Source organism: Rhinoderma darwinii, chromosome 12 (genome assembly GCF_050947455.1).
Source record: "Rhinoderma darwinii isolate aRhiDar2 chromosome 12, aRhiDar2.hap1, whole genome shotgun sequence".
Lineage (NCBI taxonomy): Eukaryota > Metazoa > Chordata > Amphibia > Anura > Rhinodermatidae > Rhinoderma > Rhinoderma darwinii.
Window position 1 is genome coordinate 57,710,818 of NC_134698.1, and position 18,878 is coordinate 57,729,695.

Here is an 18,878-nt window from a genome sequence, read left to right on the forward strand (position 1 = left end):
AGGTGTTATGGAAGCCCAGGTTTCTTTGATAGCGGGCCTTCAGATTGTCTGCATTGTTGGGTCTGGTGTCCCATCTTCCTCTTGACATTACCCCATAGATTTCCATGGGGTTTAGGTCAGGCGAGTTTGCTGGCCAATCAAGCACAGTGATATTATTATATTATTAAACCAGGTATTTGTACATTTGGCAGTGTGGGCAGGTGCCAAGTACTGCTGGAACATGAAATCAGCATCTCCTTAAATCTTGTCAGCAGAGGGAAGCATGAAGTGCTCTAAAATTTCCTGGTAGACAGCTGCGTTGACTCTGGACTTGATATAACACAGTGGACCAACACCAGCAGATGACATGGCTCCCCAAACCATCACTGACTGTGAAAACTTCACACTGGACCGCAAGCAACTTGGATTGATGCCTCTCTACTCTTCCTCCAGACTCTGGGACCTTGATTTCCAAATGAAATGCAAAATTGACTTTCATCTGAAAACAGGACTTGGACCACTGAGCAACAGACCAGTCCTTTTTCTCCTTAGCCCAGGTAAGACGCTTCTGAGGTTGTCTCAAGCAATGCGACAGTTGTAGCCCATATCCTGTATACGTCTGTGTGTGGTGGCTCTTAAAGCACTGACTCCAGCCGCTGTCCACTCCTTGTGAATTTCCCCCAGATTCTTGAATGGCCTTTTAATGACCATCCTTTCAAGGCTGCGGTTATCCCTGTTGCTTGTGCACCTTTTTCTACCACACTTTTTCCTTCCTCTCAACTGTCCATTAATATGCTTGGATACAGCAGCCAGCCTCTTAAGCAATGTCCTTTTGTCGCTTACCCACCTTGTGGAGGGTGTCAATGACTGTCTTCTGGACAACTGTCAGCAGTTTTGCCTATGATTGTGTAGCCTACTGAACTAGACTGTTGGGCCATTTAAAGGCTTAGGAAACCTTTGCAGCTTATTTTGTGTTGATTAGCTGATTAGAGTGTGACACAATGAGTCTACAATCTTCAACTTTTACCCAATATTCTAATTTTCTGAGAGACAAAATTTTGGGTTTTCATTAACTGTTAGCCATAATCTTCAACATTAAAAGAAAAAAAATGCTGGAAATAGATATATGTATTTTGTGTGCATTGTCCAGTTACACTTTATCTAATTGTGCACTGGTTATCAATATCCAGTACTCACTCTCTTCCTTTTCTGTAAACTGAACAACCACAGGGAATAAGACAACAGTGTGGTGGCAAGTTAAAATAATATATGTATAAAAGTGGTGATATAGGCTACCTATAGGAGACATGCAGCTCTACAACTGATGGAAATCCACAAGTTGCCAAACCCAAAACTAAAACCGGATAATAAATGTATAACAACAATGAGAACTTCCACCATTTTCAATTCCTTTAAGTGAAATACTTAAAAAAAAGCTTTTTTCACATAATTGAATAATGTTACACAAGATTAGATTGCTGTTCCCAGTACATTAAATTCATAGTTTATATAAATGCCTTCAGTTTTTTACAGTCTCACTGACCCGAACTGTTGCCAAAAACCTGATTGATGGACCAGTTCAGAACAATATGTCCAGGACAAAAGTATCATTCATCTGAATTATGCGGCTCTGACAATAAAGAGGCTGCCAAATTAGCCACCAGTAGGGAGTAAGAGTGGAGGCAACAGACCGGGTCTTCTAACAACTTTCAAAGAAACTTGAGCTTAAATTCAACCCCTATTTTCATAGTAGAGCCTGGAATACTGTATACGTCAAGCCAAGCCATTATCTAATCTCTGGTTTCATAGAATTTAATACATCAAATCTAGGTAATAATTTTAATTTACAGTGTGCATATTTTGAAACTAGAATATATATATATTATATATCGTTTTTTAATTTAACGGAAACAAAGGCTGTTACATTTCAGAGTAAAAAAAATTATTACAATGTTCAGAGACATTGTAGATGTAGAAAATGACTAATTTTACTGATATTGATTACTTTATATATGTATACTTTTTTTTCCGTGAAGAACTACTTTATTCACTGACTGATAAATAGGAACTTGATTTTAAATGGGATATCCCGGCTGTGAATTTTTTTTTTTTTAAAGTGCTGGAAATGAAATAAATAAGCAAGAAAAGCAGTACTTGCCTATCCTTGCCCCCCGATGATCCAGCGCTGACGCTAAGCCCTCTAAATGGCTGCAGCGGTCACATGCCACATGCATGTAAGCAACCATCGGGACTGCCGTGGAGCATCAGCACTAGATTGCTGGGGGGCAAGGATAGGTAAGCACTGCTTTTCTTGCTTGTTTATTTTATATCCAGCCCTTACTAAAAAAACAAACCCTTCTTTTTTTTTTTTGTTAAATGTATATATTGGTCTGCATTAAAAAAAAAAGAAAAGATGCAACCAGTGCTTTATTGTACCGTTTCTGCTTTATCATGAGTTTCAAGGCTCAATATATTGACAGACATATCTTGGTTGTTGCTGTATGCAGATGAACCCACACAAATGAGGCAGCAGCGAGTGAGCCTTAGTTTATCTCTGCCGGGATTCTTGCACCAGTTTAATAGCAGGAATTAGATTCTTAGATCACTGGCTGTCTACCTCCTATTGAACTAAATGACTAAACTAGCCTTTTATGACCCTACGCGTTTCCACCCTGCTAAATTTCATAATGGGTCATTTAAGCAAGCAAACAGACACGCACAGAGCGTGCCTGGCATTAACAGCCAACCGTACAGTCGATTTTACTGGTCCTTTAACAGAGGTAGTCTGACGTCAGAATGACGTACTGCACCTTGTCGAGTGGGAACTCCTATAGGGTACGATTTATGGGGCTCCTCCTCTGGTTTCTCTCGAGATAGACGCTTTGAGCAAGGCAGAAACTCATTTTTGATGTTTTAACTTATGGCGTTGTCGTCCAGAACCACCTTTACAAGCCAACCATGAATGACAAGTCATCCAGAAAATGTATAGCCAACTTTAGAGGCAGCAATACATGTACCAGTTACCAGCCAAGGGTCCACATTAGGAAAACGAAAAATTTCCCATAACTGCCCTGCTGTGCTTTTAGGTTCACTCCCACATCTAATTGGATGATTACAGCATCAATAATATTACTATATTAGGCACTAGGTATTTTCTCAATTCATATTATTATAAATATTGGGGGTTCTAGGCTTGAAGTCAACATCTGCATGGATTATGTATGATCTCCCTGTGTTTGTGTTGGTTTCCGCCAGGTATTTCTGTTCCTTCCACATTCAAAAAACATCCTAGAAGGTTAATTGGCTCACTATGAAATTGACCCTTGTGTGTCTCTGAGATTGTCATACTGACTAAGGCCTTATTCACACGAGCGTATTTCAGGACCATTTTACGCGCGATTAAACATCGGATGTCACACGGACCTATGCAATTCAATGGGGCCATTCAGACATTCAGTGTTTTTCACGCAGCGTGTGTCCGCTGCGTGAAACTCACTGCTTGTCCTATTCTTGTGCGTTTTTTGCGCATCACGCACCCATTGAAGTCAATGGGTGTGTGAAAATCACGGACTGCACACGGACGCACATCCGTGTGCTGTCCGTGATTCACGCAACAGTTGCTTAAAAAATGATGAGGAAAAGAAAAACACCTCCTTCAGTTTTTTTTGCTGACGTAAAAAACACGTGAGATACGGATGACATACGCGCATAAAAAACACAAACGTGCGCCATACACGGATGGCACACAGAACTGCAACGCAGGAAAAATTGTGCAGTCTTTATATGCGCAAAACGGACACGTTCGTGTGAATTAGGCCTAAGGAACATGATGTGAGTGATTTCAACTTGTGTACAGCGCTATGGAATAAGTTGCCACTAAATCTAACAGGAAATATAAATACAAAAATATATACCTAATTCATATCATGTACTCACTTGAGTGAAAGATCCATCCTCATTGCACTCTGGGATGAATACTGCTTCCTGTGGCTTCTTTGCTTGTTCCAGGGCCTGTACTCTTTCCAGCCGACACTTGCTCTGTCCAGCATCTTAGAAACAAGAACTAGTAATTATTCTGCCATCTTATATAATTTTTTAGTATTGTGTTTATTTAATTTTTGGGTGTTGTTTTTTTTTAATAGTACTGCTTTTTTGCTTATCTATTTCCAGCCCTTACAAAAAAAAAAAAAAATATTCACAACTTGGATAATCCATTTAATAATTAAATTCAAACCCCTTTTTTTCTTCAATTGTTCTGCATTAAAATTAACCAGTGCTTTTGTTGTACTTTTTCTTCCTTTTTCAGTTATAAGGCAAAAATATATTTCAGACAAATTGTAATTGTTTTTTTTTTACTTGGAGCTTTTCCTGTTTTAAAATGTATGGTGTTTGGTTATTTTAAAGAAGCACTCTAGCATTTTTTTGATATTGCAGTGGCTCCTGTGTATGTATACCTGCTTTAGTTGATGTGCCGTTTATGGGATGTCAGCCATCTTGGTTCCTCCTTCCACTCTGATAAGGTTACCCTAATGCAGCCTACATTTCCCATCATGCCTCTGACTTTGTAGGGGGGAGTCTCATCACACTGCCCTTGCTATGTTCTGAGTTCTATCTAAGGGCTTGTTCACATCAGCGTTGTCTTTCCATTTAGAGGTTCCGTTGGAAGTTTCCGTTGGGGGAACCACTCAACGGAAAGACACGCGGAAACCTTAGCTTCCGTTTGCATCACCATTGCTCTCAATGGTGACGGAAACCTTGCTAATGGTTTCCGTTTGTCACCGTTGTGTCAGGGTTCGCTTTTGACGGAATCAATAACGCAGTAGACGGAACCCTTAGATGGAAAGCTCCGACAGAACCCCTCAACGGAAAGCAACGCTAAGTGCAGCAATTGATAGATCTGCGACAAAGAACTGTTGTACTCAAACTGCAGAGCCTCAAAGTATCCTATGTGAATGATGCAGCTTCAGCCTGTCTCCTCTGCCTCCTGCTTGTGATAAATTTGTGACATTCTGTAGAACTGCTGTCCCCTAACTCAACTCACACTGAAGAGTTTATCCTATGTGATGCAGCTTCAGTGCCCCAGCATGTTTAATAACTTCAGTTAATTATTGTAGGTGCTAACCTACTATATCACTGCACATCTGGTCCCGTAGATAGGGCAGAAATTATCTCTTCAGCAGTAGTATATATGCATGGGGGGGGGGGGACATACAGAGGTACAAGGAGGGCGGAGCTGGGTGGGGAGGTGAGGTGTCCCAGAGCTGGCAGGAGGGATTTGATAGGTGATGATGTAATAGTGTACAGAAAGTCAGTCACACTGCAGAGCAGCAGAGCATGGTCTATTTTGGTGGTCAGACTGGGGATGTTATGTCACAGTTGCCTAACCTTTCTTTATTTTTTAACTAGTTTCTTTAGCCTCTCAAGCATGATAGTGAGGATAAAGTGGTTCTTTATTTTACATGTTACAAAGTGCGCTAACAATTAGTCTCTCAAGTAAAGTGTCCAGCACATGTAAAAACTGCTGTATAAATGACCCTAGTGATCCTAGTATCAATGATATATGAGCATTCTATAATTTAATACCAGACTGGATGGACCTCATGGTTCTATTCTTCCATCAAATTCAATGTTTTCCTGCGCTATCTCAACCAAAATGTACAGTATATAATACAATTTTGGCAAATATGGTTGTTATACTGGTAAAACTTGGCTTTTACAGACTGCCACTGTCTCTCAAATCCACATAAATATGGTAACTGAGGCATATTGTAAATGTTATAATCGAGAAATTACATGCAAGTTGAGATTCATTATATTCATGTAATATTTAAGGAAAAAAGTATAAAATGGATAGACTCCCCTTGTTACCTTTGCACCTCCCTCGATGAACAACACTGAGGGCAGAATCCTTGCACTTCGCTCTTTGGTAATCGCACATAGACTCGTAGGTTCGACCATCTGAAGCACAAACAGGTTTGGACTGTGTTCTGGAGCAATGAGGATTGCATTGAGGATCTCTGTCCCGGTCACTTATTAAAAACTATGAAATAAAACACAAAATATTTATGATTAATTTATAAAGTACAGGAAAATATGGTGTCATTCAGTTGTAAACTTTTCGTTGAAATAGCCTGTGTGATCTGAAAGCTTGCAAACATATTTTTTCTGTGAAGTCAATAAAGGTATAATACCTATAAGACTTTTTGTCTTTTTTGACACAAAAGTATTTTTAACATTGTATGATTAATTTATATAGAGAAAATATAACCAAAATGCTTTCCATATATGACTCAGTCCTAGTCAGGTAAGACTCTGACTATGTAGGTGAAATATAGGTCCTTCTCAATGAATTAGAATATCATCAAAAAGTTAATTTATTTCAGTAATTCAATTCAAAAAGTGAAACTCATACATTATAAAGATTCATTACATACAGAGTGAACTATTACCAGCATTTTTTTCTTTTAATGTTGATTATGGCTAACAGGTTATGAAAACCCAAAATTTAGTCTCTCAGAAAATTTGAATATTGGGTTAAAGTTGAAGATTGTAGACTCATGGTGTCACACGCTAATCAACACAAAACACCTGCAAAGGTTTCCTAAGCCTTTAAATGGTCCAACAGCCTGGTTCAGTAGGCTACACAATCATAGGGAAGACTGCTGACTTGACAGTTGTCCAGAAGACAGTCATTGACACCCTCCACAAGGCGGATAAGCCACAATAGGACATTGCTAAAGAAGCTGGCTGTTCACAGAGTGCTGTATCCAAGCATATTAATGGGAATAAATGAAAAAGAAAAAGACACGGCGCCACCTTGTGCAGATCAATTGGTAAAGGTGAGACAGTGCGGCAGGAAAATTGCTCACCTGGAGACAAAGTTTTTAAGGCATGTAAATATAAGCCACAGTGCTGCTGCCAGATCCGAGTCGGTGACCAGAAGGGACCGCTTGGGTATAGATAGTTGCAGGAGAAAAATGTGGATCATTCCAGGGGCGCTGCTGTGTGGTGGGAATAATGGGAGCGATATCCAGAGGTATTGGTAGGTTTCAATTTATTTGAACAGGTAGGCTACGCGTTTCAACGACGGACAGTCGTCTTCATCAGGCCATGTGTAAAGTTACAAACAAAATGGCTTATATAGCATTTAGGCATGTGTCAAAAAAACCGCCAAATCTGTAAAAGGTCAAGGTGCGATCGTGACGTCACACCCGGTTTTTTAAAAAAAACATAGCACAAAGTAACAGATACATTTAAAATTGGCAAAACAGTCTAAAAGGTTAAATTTAAAATAGCAATTCAAACAGACGAACGGGCAAGAGTGAGAGACAGCGAAAATACATACATAAATACATTGTTAGGTAAACTCAAAATCATATGTCATTAATATACAAATATAGAAACTTACAGTAGACGGTTAACATGGTGTGGTGGGATAATTGAGGTATGTGAATAAAATGGTGAGAATTGATTTGGCATAGGGCTACAGTGGGAATAAATGTATTTGTCGGGTTACAGAGCAAGAAGCCGGGACGCGGTTTCGTTGCCAAAGCAACCGAGCAGGGAGAGAAAGGTATGTGAATAAAATGGTGAGAATTGATTTGGCATAGGGCTACAGTGGGAATAAATGTATTTGTCGGGTTACAGAGCAAGAAGCCGGGACGCGGTTTCGTTGCCAAAGCAACCGAGCAGGGAGAGAAAGGACGGAACCAATGGAAGGGTCTGTGCTTGCTGCAGGTGAAAAATTGGGGCTTTGAAAAGTATATTGTAAGATTAAAGAAATATACATCGCTAGTGTATTAGTTTTAATCGAAATTAGGTGTTAAAAGGATAAATAGAAACTTACAGAGCTCTAAAAAGTGAATGGTTCAATTCCAAGTATTTCTATTCTAGTTGGAAATGCGTAGTGTAGTTTAACCCCCAGTATATAATTCTATTAGAGGAATATTCGGTTATGAACATTTAAAATTCTTTTAAAGACCGTTAAAAGCCGCAATTATATTAACAGGTTCTATTGTCGGGCAGCGGGACAAAGGGAACCCAAAACGGACGGGAACAAATGGAGCAAAACATGCTGAAGGTAAGTAGGTGATTATGGAAAATATTATTAATCTTCATGTTTTGGGAAGGTTAATTGGGCATTATTGCATATTTAATGTTCACAATGGTTGAAGACACTGCATTAATGAATTCCTGTGGATAGTAAAGTAATACGGGGAGAATATAGGTCTGTTAATGAATATTTTCATTTTAGTTTGAGAAAATATTTGTGTTTGACTATAAGTGTTTAGTTTGCAGTTCAACCGATATTAAAAATGTGGGTTAATCTAACGTAGATTCAGATATATCGTTTAAGCCTCCTGGGTGTAATGTCTGTAATTTAAATATCCAATAGTTTTCCCTCTGTTTTAGTTTATTGAATCTATTGGGAATATCATGTTGTATGTTTTCAATGGGTGTGACTGTGATTTGATTAAATTGGGAATTATGTACATGGGTGAAATGGCGTGAAACACTATGTTTTAAAAAGCCTGTGTTCACATTAAATCTGTGTTTATTTATTCGGGCTCTCAGGCACTGTGTTGTCCTCCCTACATATTGGAGTTTGCATGTACATTCCATCAGATAGATTATATAGGTACTACTGCAGCTTAAATATGACTTAATTGTAAAAGACTCTTTCGTAACTGTTGATGTGTAGGTGTCTTTTTTATTACTGATAGTATTGCAGCAAAGGCATCGTGGGTGGCCACATTTGTATGATCCGTTAGGTCTAGGTAAAAAGCTGGTTGATGGTGTTTTTGGTTTGCGGATTCTGCTTGGGGCCAGCATGTTTTTCAAGGTCAGTGACCGTCGGAAAGTGATGGTCGGGTGGGCAGGTATTATATCTTTAAGGAAAGGGTCACTTTTTATGATGTGCCAATGTTTGTGTAAGACTGATCTAACTGTTTTGTTACCTAGATTAAAAGTTGTAATAAAATTGATGTTGTGTATGTTTGATTCGGATTTTTTCTGTGCAGGATTAAGACATGACTCTTGGGATAACGATGAGGCTTTTCGTCTTGCCTCTTTGATTAGTTTGAGGGGGAAGTTTTTGTCTTTAAATCTTTTCTCTAAAGTGTTACATTCCGATTTGAAGTTTCCGTTGGTGCTACAATTTTTCCGTATTCTTCTAAACTGACCAAAGGGTACATTAGTCAGCCAGGGGCGGTAATGGGCACTTTTGAAGTCAATGTAGCTGTTTACATCTACAGATTTAAAATGAGTTTTTGTGACAAAAAGCTCGGTAGTGGTATCATAGTTGATGGTAAGATCCAGAAAATTAATTGAGTTTTCGGAGAAAGTGTGTGTAAACGAAATGTCGAAGCTATTGATGTTTAGATGGTTGATGAAATTGGAGGCTTCAATTTCTGAGCCTGACCAAACGAAAAACAGGTCATCTATATAACGCCTGTATAAAAGAATATTCTTTTTGAAGGCATGATCCCCGAGAATATATTCCTTTTCAAAAGCCCCCATGTATAGATTCGCATAGGATGGTGCGAATCTGGTGCCCATTGCACAGCCTCTGGTTTGGTTATAAAAACTGTGATCGAATGTAAATGCGTTGTGATGAAGAATGAAATTAATGCAGTCAGTCAGAAAAGAGGCTTGATTGTTTGGGATGGAGGTGTTAGATGATAGAAAGAGTTTAGTTACCTGCATGCCTTTAGTATGTGGGATGTTGCTGTATAAAGCGGTTACGTCTGCTGTGAGAAAGTGTATAACGGATGTATCGGTTTGGAGATTAAATAGGTCTTTAATTAATTGAGTAGAGTCCTTGAGATAAGATGGTAATGTGAGCACAAAGGGTTGAAGGTGTAAATCTATGAAATGGGAAAGATTGCTGGTTAGTGAGCCGATACCTGAAATGATTGGACGTCCAGGAGGGTTCGTGAGTGTTTTATGGATTTTAGGGAGATGATAAATGAACGGTATACTTGGGAATGGTACATGTAAAAACCGTTTTTCTTTCTTCGTGAGTAAGCCCTCCTGGAACGCTTTCTCTATCAGGGAAGTGTACTTGAGTGTGTAAGTAGGAAGGGGGTTCGAAGTTAGTTTACAATAAAAGGTCTTGTCGTTTAAAATCCTTATAGTTTCTCCGAGATAGTCGTCTCTATTTTGGATCACTATGCCTCCCCCTTTGTCGGCAGGACGAATGACTATATTACTATTGTTTTGTAAAGATTTAATAGCCCTCCTTTCGTGTGGGGTTAGGTTGTCTCGATAGGGATAGGGATTCACTAGCGACCTGAATTCACTACTGACTAGTGTTGAGAAAGTCTCAATGAGAGAGCCCTGGTGATGTATAGGGTAGAATTCAGATTTAGAATGGACATCTACTGGAATGGCTTTAATATTTCCATGTGGTGACTGTGGTTCCTCTATGATAGTTGGTGATGTGGTAGGTTTCTGTAATGCAAAGTGTCTGATTAGGGTAAGTTTTCTAATAAAGCGGTTGAGATCCATGAATAGTTCAAAGTCATTAGGTGAAGATGTAGGGCAAAAAGACAGTCCTTTATTAAGTAAATCTGTCTCATGGGTGTTTAGTAGGTAAGACGACAGGTTAAATATTTTTATTGTTTTATTCGATTTTTCTTTGGGTTCAATCTCGCACAATGGTTTGTTACGGTTTTTTCCTCCTCTCCGTCCTCTAGGTCTGTATTGAGTTTTCTTTTTATGGAGATTTTCTGTATTTTCGGAAAGAAGTGGGTAATGGTTTGGGCTTTGGGACTCATTAAGAAGGGTAGGAGGATGTCGTTGCTGGTGACAGTAGGTGTTAATGGAGGTCGGGTGAGTTGTGAGGGTAGGCCTAAAAAAGAAGTTGCTGCATAGGTGATGTCTAATGATGATGTTGTTAACTCAATTTTGGAATGGTGGTCGTTGGGCGGTAAAGATGTGGACAAACTCCTATGGGGACTCCCTTGTATGTCGAGGATGGAAGACTGGGGGGTGCTGTGCACTGATAGTTGGAGTAGGGATACCAGGCTATCTTCGATGGAATCATTAAGTGAGGAAGAAGGGGAGTTAGGTATGGTTAATACTTCCATTGGTTCTGATGTAGGGAAAAGCTTGGAGAGGTGGAACTCCAAATCTGATGCCCTAAAGGCATTCAAAGGAACTTCGGTAATTGTTGAATTACTAGGTAAGGAACTAGCTTGAGTGGAATTGCATTTATCCTCTAACGGTTTCATTGCCGCTAAGGGGATATGTATCAATTGTTTCTCAATTGGAACACTCCTAGGTGTTCCTGTTGAAGGGCTGTCATTGTTAGGTCTCTGATTGAGTCTTAGACTATTTTTAAAAGATCTACTGAAGGTGTTACCTTCAGCAGTAGGGGCCCGAAATTTGGGGGGGACCCTGGACATTAGAGGGGCAACGGGAAGTGCTGAGTGGTTTTGACGTGGAGTATTAAATTTACTTGTGACAATGTCAGTTTTAGATGTATGAGGTATAGATGCTCTCCAATCACCTGAGTCATTAAGCATATAATCGTCACGGTCCCTCTTAAGTTTTTTAACCTTTTTCATAATGATGTCTTTCTCGTATAAATTAAGCCTATTGCTAGTGCAGGTCTCAAGTTTCAGAAAATCACGGTGGTCAGAAAATTTGAGAAGTTTTTCTTTAATCTGAGACTGTTTTGCCAATTTTAAATGTATCTGTTACTTTGTGCTATGTTTTTTTAAAAAAACCGGGTGTGACGTCACGATCGCACCTTGACCTTTTACAGATTTGGCGGTTTTTTTGACACATGCCTAAATGCTATATAAGCCATTTTGTTTGTAACTTTACACATGGCCTGATGAAGACGACTGTCCGTCGTTGAAACGCGTAGCCTACCTGTTCAAATAAATTGAAACCTACCAATACCTCTGGATATCGCTCCCATTATTCCCACCACACAGCAGCGCCCCTGGAATGATCCACATTTTTCTCCTGCAACTAAGCATATTAATGGGAAGTTGAGAATAAGGAAAAAATGTGGTAGAAAAAGGTGCACAAGCAATAGGGATAACCGCAGACTTAAAAGGATTGTCAAGAAAAGGCCACTCAAGAATCTGGGGGAGATTCACAAGGAGTGGACTGTGGCTGAAGTTATTGCTTCAAGAGCCACCACACACAGACGTATCCAGGACATGGGCTACAACTGTAGCATTCCTTGTGTCAAGCCACTCATGACCCGGAGACAACGTCAGAAGCGCCTTATATGGGCTAAGGAAAAAAAGGACTGATCTGTTGCTCAGTTATCCAAAGTTACATCAAGTCCAGAGTCAGACCCATTCCCAGACATTCGAAGGCATTCGCCGAAATGCGCGTCAGGTGTTGGCGTTTTTCCTATGCGAGACCATGACCTTTGGTATGTACTCACTTTGAATACTTGTCTGCATTGCACATTGGCAGTTTGTTGTCATTTAGCTCTCTAGATCCTGCAGTACATTACTGTTAGCCTCACCATTGATGTATATATGGAATATCAGCATGTGACTATAGGCTCCATTACCTGCATTATTTAGCACTTTACATTTTGGCTAGTATTCCCCTGATACATTTCCCATGTGTTTTGGTTGTCCTTAACGGACTCCGATACACACTTGCGTTTGTATCCTGTTAACATGTACAAACATGCCCATTGTATTTACTCTTTTGGTCTTGCATAGGCTTACGCCTTCTCATTGTGTGACTCATCTTTTTATTCTGTCATTTCTATGTGTAATAAAATGTATATATTTTTATACTTTATCATTTTGTTCCGAAGTTGATCATTTTTTCACTCTATAGTGTTTTCCCAGTTGTGCATTTGATCAACGCACCAAGTTTCACTTGGTTATCTCTATGGATTTTTCTCATAGTGTTATACATATGGATTGATATAACTTACTCATTTTACATATTGTGTTGTTACTATTTGAGTTTAATCCCTCCGTGGGTATATTTGGTTTCTACGAGTGTGAATATACCCTAAATCTTTTAGTGTCGTACTATTTTTCTTATGTATGGACAACTACGGAGGTCTTTACAGAGTGGCTTACAACTTCCTTGTGCTTTCATTGCAGAACTGCTGTGAAGGAAAGACTCAAATTTTGATGATTGTCACTTCATAACTGTTATTGACCAACTGAAGTCATGAAGAATACCATTTGACTCTATTTTATTTTCTCTATTTTTGCTATTGCTCTTCGTGAGAAATTCTAACATCAAAGTTGTTAGCTCTGATCCCCCATTCTGCCCACTTAACATAATCATAGATATTAATTGACAAACAGCAGCTGTAAATCAGTCTCAGATTGACCTTTCATTTTTTTTAAATATATTTAGAGCTTTTTTGGGGCAAACCTTTTTCTCTTCATATCGCTAGTTAAGTCAGTTAAGACATGTAAGTTCAAAACTAAGATTACCTAAAACTCATCATATCGTACCAAAGGTGCCCAAATACAATGGAATACAATCTAATGTCTATAAGGGCAACTGAATCCTACGCCAATGGTTAGGAGGAAAAAAATATAGTTTTTCCTGCTGCTATTGTGTCCGTGAGGACAATCCGCACATGAAGTGTCTGACAGTTGCACATCCTCTTTGTTACATATGGATGTCTTTTTTGTCTTTGACTTAAAGAGAATGTGACATAAAAAAATGACCTATAGTCTGTCAAGTTTTAAAGTGTACCTAAACTTTCGCAAAAAAATGTAAACTGCTATTATGCCCCTATATGTGACTTCATTACTCCTAGCAATTTTTTTCACTTCAAAGTACCTTTTTTGCAGCTTTTTTTCTTGTGAAACCGTCCACATCTATTTTCTCACACTTCCTGATTCTGTCCGGTTGCTAGGGGTGTGTCTAGGGGCGTGTCTTACTGTGTGCGATGTTATGATCTGTCTGTATCTTTCATGCCCAGTGAACTCTGAGGTATAACTACAATACTGTTAGCATGCACTGAGCTATGCACAGCACAACACATTATATACAGAGATGTGAATATCTCTGCACACTCCAGAAGAAAGCAATCAGAGTTTTTCACTTTCCCTGGCAAGTGCAGGGAAGATAAGACAGGACGGCAGGGTGCTTGGAGGGGAGGGGACGACGACAGACTGAGCCGTCCTAGTCTTATCTGATGCTAATTAGCAGCTCCGATTACAGTGTCCTGAGACAGGGGTAGAATCACAGAGACCAGTGCACATAGTCACTTCCATGAACTGTGTAGTGTATAGAGGTAGAGAGACCTTCCTGACGTCACAATGGGGGCGTGCACATCTGACGTCAGGATGGGGCCACCACCCACCCGTACTCACAGGCAGCAGAATCCGTACACTGATACATTCAAACAGTGTACGGATTTCTGCTAGCAACAGGAGAAATCCAATAAATAAAATGTGGTAGAAAAGTGTCAGTGGCAATTTAAAACACATATAACACAAAAAGGAGCCCAAATTCATGAATAAAGTATATTACAAAATATATTTATATTACACATGCTGCTAGAAAATAAAAAGTTGATCGAACGTTTAGTTACGCTTTAATGTTAAACATATTTTTAAAGAATTTGAGTTTTTTTTTTCCCATAACATTTATTTATATAAATAAAATAAGTAAAAAGATAAATAAATCCTAAAATCTTGCAGTTTTCACTTTGGCCACTGAGCCTCACAATAGATTGATACTTCCTGTTCCGTAGAGATGACTTTTCAGCAGTCATCTCATTATTATCACCGGCAGGGTTACAATGAAAGGTAACATATAAGTTATATATAGATAACATAGGATTCACCATTGACAATAAGTAATGTGGACAGCTCGCCTCCTCCCCCTCCCTGCACAGTTGATCACTGCACAGGTCACAGAGAATGCCTATAACATTCTCCCGTAGAAGTCAATAGGTCATCTCTAGTTTACCGGTCCTTATTGTATCTCTGAATGCTGTGAGCAGAGCAGCTGCTCAGGCAAGATAGCTGCCCCATAATAAAGTACGGAAAATAGAATAAAAAATTTACAATCAGAAAATAAAAACAGATTAGAAAAAAGAATGTATCACTATTTTATTTTTATTACTAAAAAAAATATATAGGTAAAACATTGCCCTTTGGAGTTCTATAAGTAGTCAAATAAAAAGGCCCTTTAGTGTACTTTTTAAGTAACTTCCCTCGATACCAAGTTATCAGTGCTTGAGAGGCTCAAACCCTATTGTGATGTTGGGACCACAATTTCTGTTCAGATTTCTCTCAAGGTCACAGAGATCACAACATGGCAGCATCCAGCTTCAGGCCTATAAATTTATAATGGGCCGGACGGCACGGGCCCCTTCATTCCCGGTGGCATTGCCTGCACCGGACATCCGGCTCCCTGGGCTACTGCCGCATTAAATTCTATCTGTGTCCTTAGGACACAGGACACAGAACACAGAACACAGATACAATTGAATACTATGGCGGAGCAAGGAGCTAACTCCCTGCTCTGCCATTCACTAAGGTGCTAAGACCGGATCCCCGCGCAGGCCGGCGCAATGGCTTAAATGGATCACACCAACCTACGCAAGGATCCCATCTCATAGGCTGTTGAGGAGACTGTGAAGCTGCTCTGTTCATCGTGAGTACAAGTTTTTTAAAATTTGTTTGGGGTTGTGTCACTATCTAGAAGAGGGGAGCTGTGTGTCGCTATCTACTAGGGGGGTGTGTGGCATTATCTACAGCGGGACTGTGTGGCAGTATGTACAAGGTGGATGTCGCACTATCTACAGGGGGCTGTGTGGAACGATCTAGAATAGGCTGTTCATTATGTCACCATATAGTCTCATTAGCCTATTATACAATCTGTTTTAGTTAGGCACACTGACCTCTTTTCATTTAGGGCCTGTTCACATCAGTGTTGCCCTTCCGTTGAGGGGTTCCATTGGAGGTTTTCGTCTGGTTAACTTTGCTAATGGTTTCCAGTTGTCACCATTGTGATAGGGTTCCGTTGTTCTTGACTGAACCAATAGCGCAGTCGATTGCACTGTTGAATCCATCTAAATGATAGAACCCTGTCACAGCGATGACAAATAGAAACCATTAGCCAGGTTTCCGTCACCATTCAGTTCAATGGTGAGGGAAACGGAAGCTAAGGTTTCAGTTTGCTTTTCCATTGAGGGGTTAACCCGACGGAAACCTCAGACGGAATCCCTCAGCGGAAAGGAACGCTGATGTGAACACAGCCTTATTTTCTTTTAATTTATTGTTATGTTAACTACCTTTTATAGAACTATATTGCTTGTAAAATGTACAAATCGTTTTATGCCCGAGTTACATAAAAAAAAAAAATGGGGGAAAAACATGATACCTCATTGATTGGTAGAGAAAGCAAACATGGTGAGGGGGAAGGAGATGTCGGGAAATAAGTTGGGGGGACCAAACTGAATCTTTGCCCTGGGCGCAGAAGAACACATCTACGCTTCTGGTTTGTTGTATAATGCAGAAAATCTGTGGAGTGATTGGGCTATATTTTTTTTAAGGATTCTGGCTTTTGAGGCAGAACTGGCAGCCATAATTAAAGTTGTGCTTGCAAAGAATATATTTACTGTTGTTTTGTGCTTTAATCATAGTGCCCATAAATAAACACTTGCTGTGAACTCGCAGTGACCTACACAAATGCCAAATTGGTCTGTATTGTTCTTATCACCCTTGTGTAGATGAAAAGACTGTTGATAAATGCTCACCCAGCAAGTAAATATGATTCAGAATGGTAATTTGCATGCATGTTTTTGGCAATCGGGGTGTTTTCTGAGTGTTAAATAAATTACTTAAAATGTCAGAATACATAATGCATCTTTGATCGTTCCTGTGATGTTATAATTTCTTAGCTTAGCAAATATAATGGAACCAAGTCCGTACACCAATTGCTCGGCTTTCCGAGAAAAGCCGATCAAAAGCTTAGTGCTCACTTGAGCGCTTCTGCAGCATCGTTTTAGTCTCCGTGCTCGGACCCCCACCGATTAGAACTTCTGACATGTCACTGGATACCTTTCCACAAACCCACCTAACGGTAATAATTCACACTCTGATAGCCGCAGGGATAAAAATAGCTAAATATTGGAGAAGACCGAATACCCCTTCCTTAACTTAATTCGAAGTGCAATTAATGAAAACTGCCTTTACGATAAAATCACAGCATCTAGTTTACATAAACGACCCCAATTTTTCAATAGATGGGACAGTTGGTTGGAATCCCCTTAAGGCTGGGTTCACACGACCTATTTTCAGACGTAAACGAGGCGTATTATGCCTCGTTTTACGTCTGAAAATAGGGCTACAATACGTCGGCAAACATCTGCCCATTCATTTGAATGGGTTTGCCGACGTACTGTGCAGACGACCTGTTATTTACGCGTCGTCGTTTGACAGCTGTCAAACGACGACGCGTAAAAATACAGCCTCGTCAAAAGAAGTGCAGGACACTTCTTTGGACGTTTTTGGAGCTGTTTTCTCATAGACTCCAATGAAAACAGCTCCAAAAACGGACGTAAAAAACGCCGCAGAAACGGCGCGAAAAACACAGCGAAAAATGCGAGTTGGTCAAAAAACGTCTGAAAAGCAGGGTCTGTTTTTCCTTGAAAACAGCTCTGGATTTTCAGACGTTTTTGGTCACTATGTGTGCACATACCCTTAGGGTATGTGCACACGTAGTGACCAAAAACGTCTGAAAATACGGAGCTGTTTTCAAGGGAAAACAGCCCCTGATCTTCAGACGTTTTTTGAGCAACTCACGTTTTTCGCTGCGTTTTTCGCGCCGTTTTTTACGTCCGTTTTTGGAGCTGTTTTCATTGGAGTCTATGAGAAAACAGCTCCAAAAACGTCCAAAGAAGTGTCCTGCACTTCTTTTGACGAGGCTGTATTTTTACGCGTCGTCGTTTGACAGCTGTCAAACGACAACGCGTAAATAACAGGTCGTCTGCACAGTACGTCGGCAAACCCATTCAAATGAATGGGCAGATGTTTGCCGACGTATTGTAGCCCTATTTTCAGACGTAAAACGAGGCATAATACGCCTCGTTTACGTCTGAAAATAGGTTGTGTGAACCCAGCCTTATAGTAAAATTGATATCCGTAATTTTTTTACATTTACTTTTGTGTTTCTTTTATTTTGTACATCTGGGGATATATGCCAGAATGTATAATGTACTTCAATACATGGTGGAATTTGGTTAGCCAACATTGCTTGTATATTTTCTAAAAGTACTTTAATTTTTAAACACTAAAAAGTTAAAGGGGTTGCCCACCTTCTGACAACTGATGACCTATCCACCAGTACTGCAGCTCGGCCGCTATTCCGTGGCTGAAGCTAACTGCTTCCGGCTTGTATGTCCGGTGCACGGAGGCACTGGACCAGCTGATCTGTGCGGGGCCTGTGTGTCGGACCCTGACAGATCTTGTACTGATGACCTATCCGGTTATCAGAAGCTGGAAAACCCCTTTAATATTTGAAAAAAAAATAATGTACTGGGAATCTGAGAAATTTTTTTGTGGAATAGAAAAAAAAGCAAGTTCCTCCATTTTTGTTTTTTTAGGCTTTGCTTTTACGGCATTCACCGTGCAGTACATATAACATGGTAACTTTTTTTCTGTGGGTCAATACAATTACGGCGATTCCAAATTTTATATATATTATTATATAATGTATTATTATTTTTTTTTGTTTGTTTGTTTACAAACTAAAAGCAATTTGTTAAAAGAAAATTTGTTTTGTTTTACCATATTCTGAGACCCATAACTTTTTGTGTTTTTAACTTTTTTTTTTTTTACTTTGGTCCTAGTAGGGGTTTTAAATGTAATCGTTTGCACAATACACTGCAATACTTGTGTTGCAGTGTATATTCCTTTTTAGGGTATGTTCAC

General features: G+C 39.6%; 1 protein-coding gene across 4 annotated transcripts in view; it reads right to left on the minus strand.

Annotated features, from left to right (window-relative positions):
• SMOC1 (SPARC related modular calcium binding 1) overlaps positions 1-18,878 on the minus strand; it is a 188,688-nt gene that overhangs the window by 103,598 nt on the left and 66,212 nt on the right. For all 4 annotated transcript variants that reach the window (XM_075843400.1, XM_075843399.1, XM_075843398.1 and 1 more), the window contains exons 2-3: positions 5,848-6,019; positions 3,916-4,028 (exon numbers count right to left, since the gene is read on the minus strand). In XM_075843400.1, the coding sequence (XP_075699515.1) occupies positions 3,916-4,028; positions 5,848-6,019 (285 nt within the window). The remainder of the gene's footprint in view (positions 1-3,915; positions 4,029-5,847; positions 6,020-18,878) is intronic.